General features: G+C 38.6%; 1 protein-coding gene across 3 annotated transcripts; it reads right to left on the reverse strand.

Annotated features, from left to right (window-relative positions):
* Positions 1–4,059: 4,059 nt before the first annotated feature.
* LOC121319314 (zinc finger protein 512B-like) lies at positions 4,060–21,628 on the reverse strand. 3 transcript variants are annotated; one of them, XM_041256619.1, is made up of 16 exons: positions 21,488–21,627; positions 17,812–17,891; positions 14,950–15,078; positions 14,050–14,234; positions 13,694–13,908; positions 12,883–12,954; positions 12,536–12,667; positions 11,886–12,010; positions 10,588–10,680; positions 9,861–9,959; positions 9,094–9,261; positions 8,539–8,742; positions 5,352–5,453; positions 4,965–5,027; positions 4,623–4,721; positions 4,060–4,436 (listed from the first exon to the last, which is right to left on the reverse strand). In XM_041256619.1, exons 1-16 carry the CDS (start codon positions 21,591–21,593, stop codon positions 4,140–4,142), a joined length of 2,169 nt encoding a protein of 722 aa, XP_041112553.1. In that variant the 5' UTR covers positions 21,594–21,627; the 3' UTR covers positions 4,060–4,139. The 3 variants fall into 3 exon arrangements, with proteins under 3 accessions (XP_041112553.1, XP_041112555.1, XP_041112554.1); XM_041256621.1 differs by lacking the exon at positions 9,094–9,261 and having other exon boundaries at positions 21,488–21,628; XM_041256620.1 differs by lacking the exon at positions 14,950–15,078.
* Between the last annotated feature and the right edge of the window lie 896 nt (positions 21,629–22,524).

Consider the following 22,524-nt stretch of genomic DNA (forward strand, 5'->3'; position numbering starts at 1 on the left):
CCATTGCATGTTGGGGTTTGTCGTCCTGTCGTCGGAAAAGCCTGTCTGCAGAACTTATGGTATGTTCAGAAATAGAACTACATTTTCCAGAACTCCTGGGTCCCTATTATTTTATGCACCGTGCTTGCTGGAGTGTAGTTCATATAAGGGTAGTTTTAAGAGAAGCTCTACCACAGCCTGTTTTTGAACGGTGAACAAATATAGCCACCAACTCTGAATTACGGGAACGGCCTGGCTATTCATGCACGAGACGTTCATACTTAGCATTCTGCAACTATAGTGAACCGGTATAGTACTGGACACATGTTTGCAGAGCGGCCTTGCATATCAATGGGTCTAATTGACTAAACTTTCACACCAAGTTTGCACTGTGCTCACTTAAGCATACATGGAAAGCATATATAATAAAAAATGTTATGTATTTATTTTTAAGCTGGCTCATTAGTGGTCTTATTTTTTAAACATTAAAAAGAAAAAAAATAGTAGTCTAGTGTTGTTAGTGGCAATCAGGCATGAAGGGAGAACACAAACACACTAGGCAGTCAACAGTATCAGAGTTCTGTTAGAGTGCACAGAGGCTATGAGCAGAAATGATGTAAATAGACACCAAAGAATAATAGATTAATTAGGGGCAAAGCTAATAAAGAGTAAAAGGGAGCTTGGTAGAGGTACATCCTTTCTTTTCACTGCAATGCATTTGATATGCTTTATTCTCAGTGCATGACTGCAACCCTATATATAGCTCATGGGTACTGTAAGCGTGTAACGCTACCCTAGTCCAGTTGCTGGACAAAAGTCAATCGTTTGTGGACCTACAATACACATGTTTAATTTTCATTTGTATGATACAAAAATAAATAAATCTATGCCCATTTAGCGGCAACAGCTGTGGAATTTTTACAGTTATGATATCTGAGGATTCCAGGCCACTGTGATGTCATACTGTTGAGAATATATCACTTGGCAAGGGTATAGCAGGATATTTCTAACCTGCCCCTTTTTATTAACAGTGCTTCCCTTACCTATAGTGGAGAATATCTTGCTTTACTAGTTAAAGTAACAGTACATAAAAAAAACAACTTTATTCAACAACATTTTATTATCTAGATGAAGGGTAATTATACACAATTAATACAACAGATTGTAAAATTGTAAGTTTAGATTAAGCAAATATGCAGGAAGTACACCCTTGAATTAATGACTCAAATATAATAATCACTTTAGAACAGAGAAAAAAGAACATTTTTAGAATCTATTACTGTAAACTTGCTACTCTCTGGATGGATGTAATGAATAGTTCCTTCACAGATTCTAAACACACTGAATTTCACGAACTAGTCGTGGAGGCTTTGAAATAAACTGCTTGCAAAAATCGAACGTCGTGATTGCTTACTTTAACGGCTTACTGTAAATGACCTACCGGTACTACAGCAGAACTCTTAAAGGGAAAGTCAAATCATATGCAACACCGATGATTGCCAAAAAACGTATTGTATCACACAGTTGTAGCTAGATCTACAGTAACAGGGAACAAATCAGTAGACCTACAAGATACAACTTTTGCTTGCAGGTTCTTAACATGTACTGGCTTTCAATGAAAAAAAGATTTAATTAACCTTCACACCTGAGACTGTCACCCTGGTGCACCTACCAGCTTTGTCTCAGTCAATGGAAGCACACAGATGCAATGGTTAGGTACAAGTCTGGCTGAAGATTTTAAAAAATAGATTTTGGAAGCCTCTTCTTGCTGTTGCTCTCATGATATTCCATTTGGAATCATGTGGATCTGATCCCACTCTTGTGCCAGCCTCAATGAAGCTGCTTGAACTAGAGTCCTCAGCCATATTATATTTCCATAGCTAGGGGGTTTGCAATCGTTTCATCGATTTATTTATATGCAAAGTGCAATACAACAAAGAGTTTTAAAGTGCAAGGCAGAACAGGCTTTTAAAACCGGCATTAGATATTTTCTCTTACCTCAAGGGAGTCTCCCAATATTTTAGAGATGTTGCAGTTAAATGATATCATCTTTTTCTTCTGTTTTAGACTGCATATTTATTTTTAATCTTACCAGTAGTATAAAAGGATTCCCGCTCCCTGTTTATGGTGTTCAAATGTAAGTAAAAAAGCGAATACAATGCATTTAGACTATTGCGATGTTACAGTATTGAAAACTAGCATCACAGTACTGCTACATTAAAAGAAAACGTAATTAATTGTAGCTCTCAACAAAAATGGTGTTCGCTCCAAATAAATTGCCAGTCATTTTTTTGTTTTGTTTTTTTTAACACCACAAAATTAATTAATCCTTCAAAATTTCAAATGATATTATATATATTTTTTTCTTTATATCTAATTTAAACTTTTTGAAAGACAAAAAAAAAAAAAAAAATAACAAATGTGCCATGCTGGCACTAACTCACTCACGCACGAGCACAGCTGAGGAAAGGTCTATATGACAGAATCAGGTATGTGATGATGGAGGTTCTAAGGATATACGGTATCTTCCATGAACTTGATAGGGTTTTTTCATTACTATTTTTTTGTAAACATAATTTCTTCCTTTACAACTAACATTTCCTACTTGGCTTAAAACTGCTGTCACTTATAAAAGTAGTATTACAGTATAATATTATACAATATAATCAGCGGCTGACTTAACTTTTCTTTTGATCTGAGGGAAAGTTTAATTTTCTGTATTTAATGAGGAAATCTAACAAAACATCACAACCCCAGAACCACCGCCTTTGCACACAGAACCTTACAAACATATGCTCTGGGGGTACAATATACTCCGCTCCAACAATTAGAGGCTACTCTGGGATGGGAGTATTAAACGTTACAAATCCCCAAATCCTACAGTCATTTAAATGCAAAGCTGGTACAAGTGGATGTGTCAGGTAATGGTAACAAGCAAATATTAAACATTGCAGACTATGCTGAAAAAGGGGTCCCGATTCTTCCATATCCAGACTATTTTGAACCATTCATACAGCGGTCAGTCAGCACAAACACTCATACAGCCTGGGTATCTATGGATTATGCACACTGGAGCGCCTGCATAATCAGCTTTATAAACATACATATATGTTAATATCCCTTAACTGTCTGGAGCAATGTATTACATACACATATTTAAAATCAGGAGGAAAAGATGCTTGCTATATTCTAAAGTATATTCAGCTGCCATACAAAATGCACTGATCAAAATAAAACAGTAAGGACAAATTATTCTTCAATCCCCTTCTGTTCTGAAAATGTTGGACAACAAAAAAAAAAAGCAACTCTTTCAAGTGAGATATTGAAAGTGGAAATGGCTGCCGCTATCCAGTTATGTGAGTGGATTGAGATACACTGTACTGCCAACCTGACCCCCAGACCTGTCAACTCACCCATACTCACCGGGAGTCTCCTGTATTTTGGAGCCTTCTGCCAGGCAACTCCCGGGACAGATTTTCTCCCGTATTTTGCTCAGAACTCTACTGTTGAACCCCCTTATGTCAGCAAACCTTTAATGTCTGCAAAAGTCATGGCCGGTGTGTGGTTACTGCAATCCTCTGGCAGGGTTTAGCACAGGGGATCCCTGTGGCAGGCACGCATTCAGTGCACGAGGCAAGTTCACATACTTAGCCACACATCTGCACCCCCCAGAAAGTAGACAGGTATGGACCCCTTTGATACAGCAAACCCTGTGGTAAGAAATGAACCAGAATGAGGTTAATAAATACTGTATCTTACAGTGCATTTTAACACCTTCCTTAAACATACATACAAGAAAAACACTAGTGGTTAAAAAAATATTTTAAAAAACAAACAAATAGACTTTATATAACAGGGGGATCCCCAAAATATAGAAACCTAAAAACTGGAGTCTACGGAACTTGATTGACTGATATAATATATATATATATAATATATATATATATAAAATATATCATATATATATATATATATAGGTGCAATCTTATTTGGATTTACTTCCTCAAGTAGAAGTAAACATAAAATAAGACTTCGGCCGCAATAGAAGCCAAACTAAATTTGTATCTATTTACTGTCAGCCTGATTTTTTGTTTTCTTTTTTTTTTACACATTTTTCTTCAAAATCCCAGCCAAAGCCCTATGAAATTGTTCTTTCTTTGTTAAGGTTTATTGGGCCCTTTCTTGGCTCGCCCCCTTTTCTTCGCAGGTGGTTCTGTGTCTTTTCTCTGGTCTCCGGTGATTTTGTTTGCAGCTGAAGCCGCGGTATCTGTTGCATTTGTGGAGCTAGTCTCTGATTCAGCCTTTTCCGTGTCTTTTTGCGGTGGCTCCGGGGGCCTTACTTTAGGCTTCCTGCCCCTCTTCTTTCCGGCTGTGCTGTTCTTTCTGTCTTTCTTTACATTGTTGAGTTCTTTCCTTTTGCCATTTGGAGAGACCGGGTTTGAAGTCCGGAACCAGTTCTGTTCATAGATCAGTAACACAAAATAAAAAGCAAGGTGGTCAGATTCAATTGGCACTACTGTACAGTAATCACCTTCACGTCTACTGTCAACCCCTGTTATCTTTCCCTTCTACTTGGAACAGAATTGTCACAGCAGAGGTCACACACAGGCAAGTTCCCCTGAACACAGAATGACACTCCTTACCACCGAATGGGTCTTGCCGATGTGGTATTTAACTCCACTCTCAGAGCTGAACTCCTTCTGGCACAGCAGACACCTGTACTTCCCAACAGAGCCGCCTCCCTGCATGAGAAAACACAGCAGCATCAGGCTGGGTTCACACACTGATGAATACTATGTGACACGTGGGATCTCTGCCATTCACTTTCTTTTCAACTCCTGCGATAAAATATCACTGATAGCAGTAGAAGCAGAGGTGACCGTCTACTTTACAGGAATAAGGACAACAGGCCAGTTGTGTGGAAACCGTTCCCACAAAGTTTTGGGAAAAAGTTACAGGGAAAGCTTTGGGAAAATTGTACATACCATGTTACAGTTGGCCAAATGGGCTTTTAGACCTGAAACACTGGAGTAGACTGCTTCACAGCGCTGGAAGAAACAAAAACACATCATAATGAAATTAGCCCTGTTGTCATTCTGTTTGAAGCAGTGCACATTTTTTTCAAACTATTAAACAAGATGATGCTCTTATGTACGTCTGCACTGCATATTTCAAAGTAGCAGTTTTCAATTAGAGCCATGTCTACACAAATCTATTTTCTAAGTTATACAATGATTACAGCCATGCTTTTGTCTATGATATTGTTGGCCTGGACTGGGTTTAAATCTCTAATATACTGTATCAGCAGGCATGGAATATTCTTTTCCACAACATAATACATTTCTTTAAGGAGTTTAAGTAACTTGGCCTACATTATTCGCACAGAAGATGAACCCTTTCTCCTTGACTTCTCTCTTCCAGTTATCCAGCATTTTGGGGTTAAATTTTGGAAGCCCAGGGCGAGTGTAGTTAAGCTGAAACACAAAAAACACACACACACATATATATATATATGTATATATATATATATATATACACACACACAGTGCCTTGCAAACATATTCAGACCCCTGACCAATTCTCTCATATTACCGAATTACAAATGGTACATTGAAATTTTGTTCTGTTTGATATTTTATTTTTAAACACTGAAACTCAGAATCAATTATTGTAAGGTGACATTGGTTTTATGTTGGGAAATATTTTTAAGACAAATAAAAAACTGAAATATCTTGCTTGTGTAAGTATTCAACCCCTGTGCTGTGGAAGCTCCCAGTTTGCAACGATGATAGAATTTGCCCTAACGAGGACACAATTACCTTACCATTGGCCTCCACCTGTGAACCATTAAAGTTGCTGTCACATTTTCTGGATAAAAACCCCACTGTTGAAGGATCATTGGTAAGGCTGTGAATCTGAAGGAAAATGAAGACCAAAGAGCATTCTGCAGAAGTTAGAGATAAAGTAATACAAATGCATAGATTAGGGGAAGGGTACAAAATAATATCCAAGTGTTTGGATATCCCAGTGAGCACAGTTGGATTAATAATCAGGAAGTGTAAGCTGCATCACACCTCCCAGTCACTGCCAAGAAAAGGCCGTCCCTCAAAACTCAGCGCTCAAAGAAGAAGGAGACTTGTGAGAGAAGCCACAGAGAGGCCAACAATCACTTTGAAGGAGCTACAGAGTTCAGTGGCTGGGAGTGAAGTAATGGTGCACCAGTCAACCATATCAAGAGCTCTGCATAACACTGGTCTGTATGGGTGGGTGGCAAGAAAGAAGCCGTTACTCAAAAAGTGCCATCTGAAAGCACGTCTGGAGTTTGCCAGAAAGCACGAGAGTGACCCAGCTGCGATGTGGGAAAATGAGACCAAGATAGAGCTTTTTGGCTACAACTCAAAGCTCTACGTGTGGCGCAAACCTAACACTGCCCATGCCTCAAGACACACCATCCCTACAGTGAAGTATGGTGGCAGCATCATGCTGTGGGGATGCTTCTCATCAGCAGGGACGGGGCATCTTGTTACAACTGAAGGAAGAATGGATGGAGCAAAATAGAGGAAAATACTACAAGGGAATCTGCTTCAGTCTGCTAAAAAACTGAAGCTTGGGAGGAAATTCACCTTTCAGCAGGACAATGATCCCAAGCACAAGGCCAAAGCAACATTGGAGTGGCTCAAGAACAAAAAGGTGAATGTCCTACAGTGGCCCAGTCAAAATCCTGATCTCAATTCCATTGAGAATCTGTGGCACTATTTGAAAATTCAAATTCAATTCGGTCCACAAACATTGTCCAACCAACCTGAACAACCTGGAGCAAATCTGCCAAGAAGAATGGGCCAAAATCACTCCGACACTGTGTGCAAAGCTGGTACATACTTACCCCAAAAGACTTAAAGCTGTTATTGCAGCGAAAGGTGGCTCTGCCCAATACTAATGTGTGAGGGTTGAATACTTATGCAAGCAAGATATTTCAGTTTTTTATTTTTCTTAAAACTATTTCCCAACATAAAACCAATGTCACCTTACAATAATTGATTTTGAGTTTAAGTGTTTTAAAATAAAATATCGAACAGAACGAAATTTCAATGTACCATTTGTAATTCAGTAATATGAGAGAATTGGTCAGGGGTCTGAATACTTTTGCAAGGCACTGTATATATATATATATATATATATATCATATATATATATATATATATATATATGAGTTTTATATAGAAGTCAAGTCCTGTTCGGACAAGACATTTGGACTGTATTGCAGTATTTGTACTTTTTGGTTTTGGCATTTGGAGCGGTCTTGAAATTGAGGGTGTGAAAGTAAGTTAAATGCACCTGGTCAGAACATTCTTATTATAACTTTTTGAAAATCCTTTATTACCTATACATCTACACAGAAATACAAGTGAAATGGCAATAAATACACCAAAAAAACCACAATAATTTCAGTTCCTTAAAATCCCATCTGAATAACATCAAATAAACCCCCCTTTACACAAACACTTTAAATATGCACAAGCAGCTGTTGATCCTTGTCAATTTCACAGATTATACTGTTGAGGCACCAGATCATTTGAAACATTTCTAGGTTTTGCAACGCCTTGTAATAACTCAAGTCTAGTTCTGCCTTTGTTAATACAATCATTATTGGCAGCGACAAACTGATTTTGAGGACTGACATGAAGGCGGGAGCTACCTCCCTAGTCCAGTCTCTGTTTTGACTTTTTTTCATGGTTACAAGGATTTTTCTGCCTATCAACTGATCACGTTTGCCTGTGTGTTTTGAGACTTCCCTGCCTGAAACAAACCTTTAAAAGACTATCAATTTACATCACTCATGATTTGTGAGTACAAATGAGTACTATTACATCATTTTTAAAGGAAGCTTGTTATGGAAGCAGTGGCCAGAATCAAATCACTACATTCAAGTGGTCAGCAGTGGATCAATGCCCATTAGCATTATTATCGCTCTGTTATCTTCTATCACCTCTAAATAAAAGTGTTCCAGTGTCTGCGGTGTTCAGCGTAGAGGCTTACACCCACCAGTTTCACACAGACTCCCTCTGGCCTTCCTGAGAACTTCTCTCTTGTTTGTTAGATTAGATTAAAGAGAACTCAAAATGTTAGAGCTCGGTTTCAGTAAACCGACACGCTTTGAAATTCACACTGACAACCAGACTGTAGACAGCATGACGCAAACACATAAGAACAGAACACTGTTTCTGTAAAAGCTAACCTCAATACGTGTATCCTTTTCCTAACAGCTAACACTGCCATATCCCTTGTTCTTACATTTTAAAACTGAATATTGATAAACTGCAGTCATTCAATGGGGGGGTTTCAAAATGAATGAATCTCACTACTATAACTAAGAATGCAAGGCTCTATATTGTCAGTCTTTGTTACCAAGACAGTTGATATAGATTATAATGCGGTATGGTAATACTGAATGTGGTATTTGGCAACGCTGAGTTTAAATGAAGTAATCGTCAAACCAGGAACCTTGTTCCAGCCCATGTTTGTATGTACAGTTCTAGCACTAGATTTGCTGGCTCTTACTCTATTGATGTCAGGGACCAGGTCGTCCTTCATCTTGCGCTTGTTCCACTCCTTGGCCAGCTCATCCTCTGCGATCTCCTGCAGATGGAAGACAGCGACCTGGGCAGACCTACGGCGCACTCTGCCACTGGGGGTCCTCTCGAAGTCCTCTACCTCCTCCTCCTCCTCCTCCCTTGCAGCAGCCTGCTCTGACTGCTTCAGACTCTGCACACACAGGGACCCCAATTCACATTGCAAAATAAACCAACAAGAAACTGGGGTACAAAACACTGACAAGATTAAGGGGACTGTAAAACAAGGCACTTGATAGCGTTGTGTGTCAATGATCTGCACAGGATCTCCCATAAATAAGACCTACCTATTTTACAGTTAACCAAATGCTGTCATGGTAAAAGCAAAAATCTACCAGTCTGCAATTGGAAAACAAAGCCCTGATGTGTCTGTTGAATTTTAAACTGTATAATTTCTAAATGGTGTTTGATGCAATTGTACAGTGCTTCAGGGCACTGTTTATATCTGCGAACGGCTCTTTATAAATAGTGTGGAGGCACTCACAGTGCTGTGCTCGGATCGGATATGGTAGTCGTGGCCAGCCTTGGATTTGTAGTTTTTCCTGCAGTGTTTACAGATAAAGACAGGCTTCTCTATGTCGGAAGGGTCTTTTCCACAGCGCTTCTGGTGGTACTGGTAGCCCATTAGACTGGAAAAAGTGGCTGAGCAGCCCTGGGGGACGACAAGAACAACAGGAGGCCCAAAAAGTGATAATTCCTCCGGAGGAAAATATACTTGAACTTTGACCCATTCGACTCCGAGACCATCACTTTCAATTCAAACACAAAACGTCTTCAGTCACTTGACATCACCCACAGTACAGAAATGTTCATTAATGATCAACAAAATGAGAATACGTTAAAAAAATAAAACATGTAAAGCTGGTACATTCGTATCTCAGATAAACTAGAGGAACGAGAAATTAAAAAAAGGCAATCATCCACATAAAGCTGAAGCACTAATGGATAATGACATAGAACGTATGTACAGCCCTGAAACATGATGTTTAAAAAAAAACAAAAACAAAAAAAAAAAACAGTTGTACTGCTGAACCTCGTCTTCTTTAATAATAGCATCACAAGGGTATCTATGTATGATCAAAAAATAGATGGGACTCTTCAGTGAGTTACAGGAAAACAATTCCATCTCGGGTTTCTGTGACCTTTGATCTCGTAATTTATGACATCACAGAATCCCTAGATGGAATTATTTTCCTGTAACTCACTGAAGCACATCTATTATTCTCTCTCTCTATATATATATATATATACCTCATTAGGACATTTCAGCTTGCCCATTTGTTTGAGAACCTTCCGTAGTCTGTCCCGTTCTTCCTGTTCGTCTGCAAAGCTGTCTTTATGTGCACTGGGCTACAGAAACAGTAAGAGAACAGATCTTCTTATAGTAGGGTGGCAAGCAACGCGGGACAAGACCACAGTGTTTATTCTGCACACGATTACTTTGAATCAATAATAAAAGAATTTTCTCTCAGGAGCATTAGCAGCTTGCACCTCTGGGTTTCCACTGCTAGAACTCGCATTGTGCTGGGATTGATCGGAAAGCTGCAGATCGTCTTTTTTACAGTGGTCAAGACACCACATATTATTTCCTCTCCTCTGATCAGCATTAGCCCCAGGCAGTAACAGCTGCTGGGAACACAATCTGGTCTCCAGGCACATTTTAAAACTTGTTTTTCCTCATGTAATACGCCCGCCTTCAAGCTAGCGCCACGTTTCTATAGTTACTTAAAAGGGATGGCCAGGAAGACTGAACGTTATCGTTAATATATATTAAAAGCATTTTCTATATATATTTACTTATATTTTAGGGTCCAATTGTTAAATCTAAATATTCTGCCCCCCTCCCTACACACCCTCTTGCTTATAAAGTACTGTACCCATTGTGTATTTTATCAAGTACCGATGCTATACAAACAGCATGCTTCATTCAGGCAAAGCTTGCTGAACCCAAGCTCCCAGACGCTCAAGTGCGGCTCACCTTGTTAATGTGTTCTGCCATGGTGTGGTAATTCAAGCCCGCTTTGGACTTGAACTGCTTTTCACAGTCTTGACACTTCAAGGCATCCTGCAGCTAAGAACACAAGACCACAGTCACTGATTTCAGAAAGGACTCAAAACAGAAGCCTGGGACAGGACAAGACTCCAAGCAGAACTGTGTATCCTTGCAGGTGCTGGCTTGCTGGTGAACAGCAGTAGTTGGGAATTGGACCTTTTTATATTATTAAAAGAAAAGAAAAATCTGTGCAGGCAGCACAGGGTTAAAAGGTTTCTACAAAAAAATGTACATTGCTCGAGTAGGTATGAAGCATGATCAGTACTGTACGTTACTTTACTCAACAGTAATTCTTGGAAGGTCAAAACAGCACTGAACCACATATGTGAATGAATTATCTAAGTAATTATAAATGAATAATTTCTAACGCACCGGAATAAAAGCATTGTTTGTTTCCATGGGTAGCACGATCCCAGACCACCTTTATTATGTTTTGGGTTTTTTTCAGTGCCGGTACAAAATGTTGGATCATGTGGCTGCTGCTTTCTTACAGGGACCATCCTTGTATTACTAATAACAGCCTGGGTGTCTTTCTCACAAAATGTATTCTTTGATTTGTCATTCAGACAGCACAGAACTTGCAGAAAGTAGACAAAACTTTGAAATCAGAAGCAGGACAGTGCCCTTTCTATCCTAATAATACAAATATAAACAATCTGAATTATTGTATGGACATTTTTTGTAACACTTTACTACGAAATGTAATTGCATAGGACATCCTCCAACAATGGGGCAGTATTGTGATATGAGGTTAGTACAGATGTAAAATGATTACTATAAACGACCACCCTGTGTAGCAATACAGTGCCAACACATGTTGAAGGGTACAGAGAATATGAAGTAATCATTAGTTCACTGTGAATTCTGCATTTGTTTAATTCTGCCACCTATTGTGAAGTTTTATTATGTGTGGTTTCTCTTATACTGGCTGGAGCTGACCAATGTCCTCTGCTCTGTGAATAACTGCTACTTGTCTATACAGTCCCTTGTCAGTGAGAGGAGAGCAGGCTTTGGTCTCTGCTGGTTTAAACTTCTGCTCACAAAGTGCAGCAAGAAACCAAAACCCTCGCCCGCCTAATGCATAACAGCTGTGAACTGAACCAGGATGTTAAAGAGATGCTCTTTTCAAACATGTCAAGGGCAGGCTTTTCTTACAGTCTTAATAATAAACCATTTAGACAGAAAACACTAACAACAAGAAGATAAAAACCCTCTGCACATACCTTCAGGCAGATCTCCATGTGTTTCTTGAGACCAGGGACAGTTTTCCTGGAGATGAGAGAACAAGTCGGACAGACAACCTCTCCCTTCTCTGCGATAACCTGCTGCCACCTCTCCTCCGGGCTCCCTGATGAGTGACATCAACACAACAGCCCCATCACTATGGTAACAGACCCCCCAGGCTTTTGCTCCAGTACTCCCAAGCTTAGTGATTATACAAAGAAGTAGGTCTACAACAGATCAACAGCATGTAGATCCACCACAGTTTAGATCCTTAAAATATGAAGTCATTAATGCCACGCAGTGTTACTGTACATACACTTGTACTGTTTCGATTTGTCCCTATCGCAGTGTGCACAACAAACCCTTTTCATCCTCTTACAATGAAAGCCATTGCTGTGCCAAACCACAACAATGATTAATAGCCTTACTTTCACAAAATGCATGCAAAACTCTATGCAGAATAAAAATGTGTTTTCTAGAAGCAACTTTTGCGCATCAATTTTCCATATCTGTTTTATAGCGACGGCATTTTGTTAGGAGCTCTGATGCTCCTTAAAATTCTCCCCTGTAATCGTCACTGGATCGAAATCTCTGAGCCTGTTCACATGTATAGCTGCGTTTTGTTATGTTTGTTTCAGTGTGGGTTTACCTGGGGAATAAGAGGCAGGGTCCTTGCGAAGGTTCATGCCCTGTGCTTTCCTCTTTGGCTGTTTATTACAAGCGTTTCCTACAACCTTCTTTCCTTGCCCAGACTTTATCTTCTCTTCTGATTTGCTCAAACCTTAAAATACAGAATAATACTTTCAAACATTTCTCAAATGTTCTGATCTGACTCCTTACAGGTTAGAAAGCTATAACTGGAAAGTAAACGAGTGAAAGATGACATATAGTGGTGTTTACTTGCAAAGTGTTTTACTTTTTACATTCGTTTTTTACACTGTGGTTGAACAGAGCGTTGAAAACGGCACCTGCTACCAGCGCAATGTGTAAAATTACCTTTCATGCCGAACGTTCCTGAAATGGAAGGCTGTTCCCCAGTGAACTTCTTCGGGGTTCTCTGTTTCCTTCCTGGCTCGAGATTAAAACAATCGAGTCAAACCATTATAATCAACAAGAAATACACAACCTTTTTCAACTGTCACTCCTTATCTAAATACTTAGACTGGGGAGATGTCAGCCTCTTTACCACTGATACATACGGTCACTGTATCAATGCATTGACATAATAAACACCAAAATGAACAGCAGTACTAAAAGTACCTTTGGAGCTGTAGATGTAGATGACTACTACATTGATTAAATGACATCGGATTATTCATAATGTCCTACTACACAAAGGAATTTGGGGAAATGTGTACCTTGTTAGTGTCAGCATCGTTCATGACTTATCATATTTTATTTATGCTCAGAAAGATAACAGCATCCACATGTGATGGTTTCAATGACATCACAGTTTGTTTACTGTCTGCTGCACTGTCTGAATACTGGTACCAGACCACAAGGGAATGCTGTTGCTAGGATACTATTAGGAGGAGCACACTAAAAAAAGGCAGGCCTAGTTGTTTTTGTCACCACATACAGCAGGTGACCTTCATTTATTTTCAAGGGGAATGTAATCTTAATTACTGATTATATTCTGTTTCAGTTGCGTGGGATGAATCTTATTGTTTGTTCGCCTCAACCACAACACATCAAAAACCAGCGAGCAATTTGCACTGTTTTTGTGGAAAGTGTTGCGTCTGTGTCTGAAAGGATCAGTAGGGTGCTGTGCCAGGCCCTGCTAGTCTACAGAGTGTAATAATCTTACTGTGCCTTGTTCGTTCTGGGTCCTCCTCAGGGAAGCTTCCCCCCTCACCCTCGCTGCCTCCCGGAGTCGTGGGAGAAGCCTTGGAGTCCGCCCCCTGCTGGTGTTTCCTGCCTGCTTTCTGTGGGACATACTCTCCGTTCTGAGAGTGCTGGAACACCTCCCGCGTCTTCTTCACTTTGCTTCTGATTGGGGAAGCGTCAGAACTTTCTGCGGCTCTGTGTGAAACACACACAAAAAAAAAAAAAAAAAAAAAGGTTCACCTTTTCTGGGTCAGTATACAATGGCGTTGTAGGATCTTGAAAACTGTCTGTAAAGGACATGCTTAGAGAATGTCCCCTGAAATACATGCCCTGTACCGTTTCTTAGCACTCCCCTTGACTGGCGTTGTCTGCACTTCATTGTCTGCTTCATTGCCAGCTGTCGGTTCTTGTGAGACTCTATCAGCATGATTCCATGTCTTGTGCTTCTCCACACGGGTTTTAGATGCAAATGCAGCTTCACAATAAGGACACTGGTGGTTCAGTTTCTCTGATATTGTAGCCTGAACAAAAAAACAAGCAAAGAAATTCTGAATCTTGTAAAGACTGTTGGTACATAGTAGTAGCTACAATGCAATTAGTGCCAGTTCAGATACAATATTACAGTAGAACAGAACACCCTGAAGGAATTGTGTACTTAACTGGTCTCTCCCAGTATCAGTCTCAGCTGTTCCAGAGGTAATACAACTAGCTTACTAAGCATGTTAAACAGGCAAACAATCTCACAGCTCCTCTACGACCATGCGGCGGATAACCTGATCAACTGGCAGAATGCAGTTTCATTCCTGTTTTATGTGAACAGCCTAATACAGCATGAATATGTCTGCAGACAGGAGCGTGGAAGCAGAACAAGAAAAAAGTGGATTAAAATAAAGCAGATCAATGGCCCACTGCTTATAATCAACATACCGGTGAAATATCACTTTACGTAGAATTCAGGGCTCAGTCCATGTATAGGGGGTCTTACTAAAAAAACAGGCACTAGGGCAAAGCTGCATGACCTCTGGAGCAAAAGTCTTCAGTGTGGATAACCACATCGGAAATAGGGACCTGGTTGTAAATAGGTTATTAATGAGTAAGGGCTGTTTATAATAAATGTACTTAATTACACTTTTAATTAAACCGAGGTATTGATTTGATCAGCCTTGGACTGCAACAAGTTAAGTTTAAATGGTTGATGCAATCCCATATTTGAGGTGCTTTCAAGAATTGCCTTACCCCCTGGCAGCGCTGATAATGGTACTTTACTCCACAGATACTTGGGAATTCTAGCCAGCACCCAGAGCTGGGGCATTTTACTCGAGAGCGATTCTTAAACTCTTCTTTCCACTGAGCCACCATGCTTGCCTACACAGTAAGGTAAGAGGTTAGCATTGATTAAACAAGCCAGACACAGGAGTATTAAACAGAAGGAGAAAGTCAGGAAGAGGGCCCAGTGCAAGGTGTTTGTATTAAATAAGAGGTGGTTTAAAAAGGCAGTTCAGGAAAACTTGAGTGACTGTACTTAAATGCCTGTCCAACTTTTTATTTTAAACCATCTGGGCTGAAGGCTTATTATCTGGCCACTGGGTAATGAAATTCAGACTCCCCCTTATGTTTTGGAAATTAGTTAGACCATAGGGTGATTCCAAAGGCAGATCTGCCTTGCAAATGAGTTGTGCTTTAAGTTTACTGAATTTAACTTTTAAAATATAATTGATATGAAAATGTTTTAACGGTGCCAAGCATAACAATAGTTAAGCATTTCAATCCTTCTGCTGAAACATTAAACAGAAGTTCCTGTCTACTCTGGAAACAGAAAACTATCCTAATGCTTGGTCAAATCCCCCAACCTCCAATAAGGAGGCTTTTAAAATGGATTTCAGTTCAGAGCAAACTTTTTCAAAGTTTATTTTTACGAAAGAAATACAGTTTGATATACATGAACACATTTCAAGACAGTAGACGTATTTTTGAATAAACGTCTAGGGTAGTTTCAGGAATATCAAACGTCACTTTTTTGGATATTAAACAATGTATTTTAAGTTATCTTGACTCATTTTAAAGTAGGTTGTACGTAACAGTGCCAGTATTCTGCATCTACTTAAACATCCTCAAGACACACCTATTCAGAAGGCATCTATAAACCCCACAGCTCTTGACCATAATAGACTAGATGGCACACAATTGTACCAGTGCTTGCATCATCTTGTACTTGCACTGAACTGCTCCACATTTTGCCGTATTCTACTATTGCTCTTAATTAGAACTATTTCTGTTTCTTGCAGTTGATTTTACTCTTAAAAGGTATCCGTATTCATGTTTTTTGTAATTGCTCTTATTTGAAAAATCGTTCTTATCCAGTTATTGTACTTACTGTGCTCTTAATTTAATTAAAATATTTGCTTATAATTTAACCTTATAAGAAAATATTTTTACTACAAGATTAACAGCTCTTAGTCAAATTCGCTCATAAATTTAATTGTTTGCTGTATTCTTTATTTGCTCTTATTTGAATTTGATCTTATTTTCTACTGATTTTACTGTACTTTATAACTGCTCTTATCTGTAATGTGATATTTTGTATTATGATACTTTGTAACAACTGTAAGTCACCCTGGATAAGGGCATCTGCTAAGAAATAATAATAATAATAATAATAATAATAATAATAATAATAATAATAATAATAATAATAACACTATGTAACACAATTTTTGTTCCTGGGTAGTAAGTGTTATTTCCTAATTGCTTATGCCTCAAAAGTATAGAAAATGGCTATTATTCCCCACAAACTTTGCTTTTGTGACCAGGACAGTGATATTTCAAAATATCACTATTTCCAATGGGAAAACGGGCAAATGTGTGTCTTTTCGTTCAAATAAAGTCAGAAAAAAACAACATATGAATCCAAATTAACATGTATTTATACTAAAGTAATACAAAAATGACTACAAAAGATTTAGAAGTGAGTAGTTTTTCGAGATTTACGATTATACTGTAAATACACACATTTGCCCGTTTTCCCATCGGAAATAGTGATATTTTGAAATATCACTGTCCTGGTCACAAAAGCAAAGTTTGTGGGGAATAATAGCCATTTTCTATACTTTTGAGGCATAAGCAGTTAGGAAATAACCCTTACTACCCAGGAACAAAAAAAAAAAAAATTGTTACACAGTGTAATAAATAATAATAATAATAATAATAATAATAATAATAATCCAGCTTGGCCTAAACAGTGTACCACACTGGCTTGCACACAGATCTCATTGTTTACAGGTTTGGCATTGAATGCGCCCCTGGCTTCTTCAGTAATCACTTCATGCCTGGAATGCTTTGTACCAGCCTGCCTCGTGCTCCCAGGACCTTACAGACAGTGATAAATGTGACAATGAAAATGCTGTGTTAACCTCTGGGACTGTTTATTTGCAATATCATCTGCAGTGTGCCCCCCTTCAAGAAGAATCATATATTGCTGTTCAAGCAAACCAATACTTGAGGTGGAAGGTTGATGCTGAAGGCTTTATATTTTAATGACATTTCGGGGATGGCTGGTTCTGCACTGCAGACAATGGTGCTGGAGATTAAGGGAATAAAAAAGTAATATAAAAAGAACAAGCAAACACTGTGCTTTCTAATTATATGTATCTAAGCAAATAATGCGGCCGCATCATTACATGCCAGTCACACTCAATCCTAATGCTATATTACCATGCAAGCTTATAATAATCCCCTACCTGTTTTGTTTTTTATTTGATAATTTGAAAATTTGGTACCCATGGACAAGCAATATCTCGGTCAAACTGCCTTTACAGTATTTAATATCAAAGAGAAGCATGGCGCAACAGTTTATATACTACAGCAGACATGAATCCCGAACAATAATGGTAAAAAAAAAAAACTTTCAAATTATGTTTGCAGATCCGCAGCAATTCCTACAAGACTGTATTTAGATGATATTTCAGAGGATTTTTTTTTTTTCATTTTTAAGGACAACACCTAAAACTTGTTGAAGGGGGCAGGAATGTATTGAACTGATTGTGCATGATGCTGATACGGTCCTTCAAATACGTCCAGCAACGCCCTCGGTTTGCTTACAGGTATGTTCCTAAGCTCCTGATTGTCAGCTCTGGGGCGTCCTTTTTTCTTGCCTTCTATCTTCTCAACAGCTGCACCACCTACAGTTAAAAAACAAACAATGCATTCCTCATATTCCTCCTGTACTCGCATCCTAAGAGTTAAGAACCAAAAAAAAAAATGCAGAAAAGAGCTACGTTTTAAACAGGAGGTAGGAGGTACCATTCAAATCAGTTTGAATACTACATTTAGCTGTGATGCATTTGGGTGTGGTTATTGCAGGACAGCAGTATCTGTTCCAATGCTGTTATTCTCTGGTAGAGTGAAGAAATGCTGTATAATGTTTACCAATCTAACTGTGCACAGTATGCTCATACTATGCATTTACCATAGTTTACCATGGTTTGAAATGTTTTTTTTTTTAATATGCTTTACTGGAACTCTCTCGGCTTTGCAATGCACTCCTTACCATGCTTTCACTAAGCGTAATTACACTATGCTTTTACTATGGGAAACTTTGATAAGACCTACTCTTTTCTAAAATGACCTTGACTGGGAGACCAGAGTGTCTCCTAATTTCGTATTTACCTTTGAAGGGTCCTTCCAGCTTTTAATTACACCCTGTTTATTCCTGCATTGAAGTGTGTGTGCAAATGAACACAATCTTCGGCTGTCGAAACTGGATCTCGTTGAAATCAAACAACGACCCCTGAGCAGTAGTGCCCCGTACGCTGTCAGCTTTTTAACAGAAGCCGATTGATTACGTTAATTTCATGCCTGTGTAATCAGGTCAGCAGCAACAGGCCTTTTTTTCAACATTTAATTCAAAGCAAAATATAGTGAGCAGTGGGCTGTGGCCACCGATGGAGAGGTGCTGTTGAAAAGAGGAATTATTACACGCTCAGAACTCTTTTTCTGATTGATAGGGACTGCTAAACTGGTACACTGATACGCACTTACACTGTCTCACTATCACTCTGACTGTCCCTGTTTATCCAAACTGATTAGCATCCCAAGTACTGAAATTAATGTGCTGTGGTTCCACTCAGTGCTGTGTTAATTCAATCACTTGTCATGGTGCAGCTATACAAGCAATTTAATGTATTTTCAATTCTTTTCAACCCACGACTGGCCTTAACCAAAAGGGGTGTACCCCGAGAAGCCTTATTGGGTCTCTTGTGAATTAAAAGTGCAATGTTTTTTATATATATATATAGTATAAACGTTATCCGTAAATTATGTAGATATATAGTCAAGTATATATATATATATAGGTGTGTATCATATATACAATACCATAGACCTGAGAGTTACCACAAAAAACTGTAATATGATCCCTTAATGCCGAGACCATAAACTGACCGTTTTATGTTCAGGTCAATTGACTGGCAAAAGGCAAGGTCCAGTAATCTTTTGCTTCAGTGTTTTCTCAATGACATTTCAAACAGAATTAAGTTTATTCTTTGACATCCCCTTATAAAAGCCTCTCTGCGTTAAAGCATGGCAAAGTGTAATAAAGCATAAAGCCTGGTAAAGCATAGGTAAGCACTGTAAAGCCCACAGTAGTGTGAAAAATGGTGAACTACAGTAATTGCATACTGTAACCATGGAAAACACATGGGAAATCTGCTAAATTACTGAGCAATTATAAGGGTTGTTCAGTAAAAGACCTAAATCTCACCATGGAGCACGGAATAAATCCTCACATAACAGCAGAAAGTCCCAAATTAAATGTGCTTTCTGTTCTTGTTTTGTAATAGGGCATGTCTGTCCTTTGTGAAATGACGAATTGGAGTTGAGTTTTGAGAATGCAGCCCATGGAGGTCACTTGCAAATCTTTCATGAAATTAAAACATTTTTGATTGGCTATTGGAAATGTGAGTTTATCCACTCTGTCAGGCAGTAAAATATTCATGTTGCTATGGGAAAGTGTTAGATTGTTGCTATGGGAACAAGGAACAGTATTTTAGCAAAAAGTATTTCACTCATGATGGCTCATTCTTTTTGCATTCAGACTGGATTAGATAATAAAAAAAAATGCAAAGGGATTCATCGACTTCAGTTTATTGAAAAAGTTGGCAAAAATGAACTTTAATTTTTTTTTTTTTTAATAAAGCAATTGAGAAAGACAACTAACATGCAGAAAGGTTTAAGGAAGAAAGCTTAAATAATGTGAACACAATTTGAAGGTATTTTTTTAGCTGTTTTTTCAACTATAACAGTATTATGTTGATTTTGTTTCCCTTTTAGGAACTAGATGCATGGGCCAAAACAGGATTAGTTCCCAATGGTTATTAAAGGACTCAAGCGGCTGCCAGGTTATTAATAAATTTAAATAAGTAACTCCTTTGCTGAACTGCTTTTATGAGGGTGCAATTCATTTTATTTTATTTTTTTTCTGGAAAGTGTTTCCAGTCTTTTTTCAGAGTGGGTTCGCTTCTATGTATTTCTTGGCTTGAAAAACTGGGGCAAGTTTGTTTTCGCTGGAACAAAAGTGAACAATGAATATGAATTCGAAATTTAAATTCAGAAGGCTGTTTTGAATGCTAAAATATATGTGTCGCTATAACAACGACTGTTGTGTTAAGGATCAGACAAAAACTTCCTATGCAGAATTGATCATAAGAAAATAAACTCTTGTTTATATTTTCCCTCAAAGTTACCGGTATCTTTACCATTGAAAAAGTAATCTGGTTGGAGCTTACTGACTAATGGGAAAGGCAACTGCTTAAAATTGTATTGAACTAATACTTAATTTACCAGCAGTTCTTTAATACATCTTGAAAAATCATATTTGCAACTTTGGCTATATTTAACCATATTAATTAAGGTCAGCAAAGTGTGGCATTTATATCTAACCAATTTAGATGAATCCTAAACCATTTAACATACAATATGATACTCATTTCAAAGTCAAGTAAACGTTTGATTCATCCTTATAAATAAAATAAAAGGACTAAATTAACACAAACTGCACAGCAGGTAAAAGCATCATTGCTGTTCTTTCAAATACAATACCGATGTGTGTACAGAAACTGGTTAATTTTTTGTACACCTGCATTGAGAGGATCAGCTTGCGGCAGTTTCATGAAAAACAGCAGAGATCAAATAAGAAAAGCTGTATAGGAATGGTGTAGAAATGTGTAAATAAGACTAGCTTTGTTTTTGTCAAGTACTGGCAAAAATGTGAAAAAGGGGCCCTCATGACTTGATTCATTAGTCAGTGAAAGCATTCTTAAAAATACAGTGCTCATCTTTGTGGGCTTGTAACTAAGGCTGTGTAGTGAACATACGTTTACAACTTCTAATAACAGCACTATAATTGAAGTGTAATCCTGTGGAAACATTAGTCTACTTGACTTTCTTATAACCCCAGAATTTCAAACTCATCAGAACAGGTAGGCTCTCCTCAAAGTAAAACTATATGTTCATAAAATCCTGCCAAGATGTGCAGTGTAAATTACATTAGCTGCCCTGAGCACAAATGAAACCAAAATAATTCGAATCTGATTGTCACCATCACACTGTATGAATTTTTCCTAGAGAGATGAGACTTGTGCCTAACTGCCCATTCCTCACAGCTCCTTTTAGTGACACTCTACAGCATCAGCATCACTTAGCTAAATTCACTTGTGATCCCTTATCATTATGTAAAAAGCACTCAGCATGGCAATGAAAGAGGAATAGAACCGCTCACCATGCTTGTTGCCTGTGGCAGCTGTTTTTTTGGCTGTCTCTTCTGACTGTTTGGCGGGCCGACCTCGACTCCCACTGCGTGCTGTGCTCTTACTGAAGTCAGCCATACCCTGGAACACAGGCACACCTGCACTGTAGCAACACTCAGCACCGAGACTATTAGCAACATTTCAACATACTGCTATATTTACAGACGGTCCCTACACCAAATGTTTTAGCTTTATGCAGGGGTAACACTAATTTACTGCACATGAATTATATTTTAAATATTAAACAAAAGCATTGTACAAGTGGCCCTAAATGATTAAAATGCCAGGGTGTCCTCAGCTCACCATGCACCAGCGACCCCCGTGGTCTGGCGGGGCGCTTGCGGGCTTGCCTATAATCTGCCCAGAGCTGCATTGTCCTCTGACGCTGTAGCTCTGAGGTGGCTGCATGGTTAGCCTCAAGTATGTAAAGAAGTAGGCGGCTAAAGGCACATGCTTCGCCCCTCCCGAGTCAGCGCGGGAGTGGTAGCGGTGAGCTGAGCCCAAAAATAACTGGACATTCGAAATTGGGAGAAAATTCATATACAGTAGAAAGATACTGTACACAAGAAGATATGCATACTGTACATAGGTAGAAATACACTACATAGATAGACACTGTAGATACATACATAGACAGATAGATATAGAAATAACTATGATGAAAACTAAAGAAAAAGAATGACAATAAAAAGCAGTAATCAGACAGCACATTATTTATTCTTTTTAACTGTTCACCAAGTCTGAAGTATTCATTTTACTGGGCAGTTACTGGGGCTCTGGATATCTTAACTAATTGATTTGAATGGCTAAGAAATGGCTCTGTATAACATGAAGGTAAACTAGGACAAGCTGGCTTATTAAAAGGGGGCGGGGGACTAATTATGAAAAATTACAACACAGGAGGCAAGTCAATGCACACGTGCTAATTAATCAGCAAGCCCATGTAAATGACGTCATCGTTGTATACTGTGGTATGCACCCCAGTCCCCATTGTATTCCCATGTTATTC

Source organism: Polyodon spathula, chromosome 8 (genome assembly GCF_017654505.1).
Source record: "Polyodon spathula isolate WHYD16114869_AA chromosome 8, ASM1765450v1, whole genome shotgun sequence".
NCBI classification, from domain to species: Eukaryota; Metazoa; Chordata; class Actinopteri; order Acipenseriformes; family Polyodontidae; genus Polyodon; species Polyodon spathula.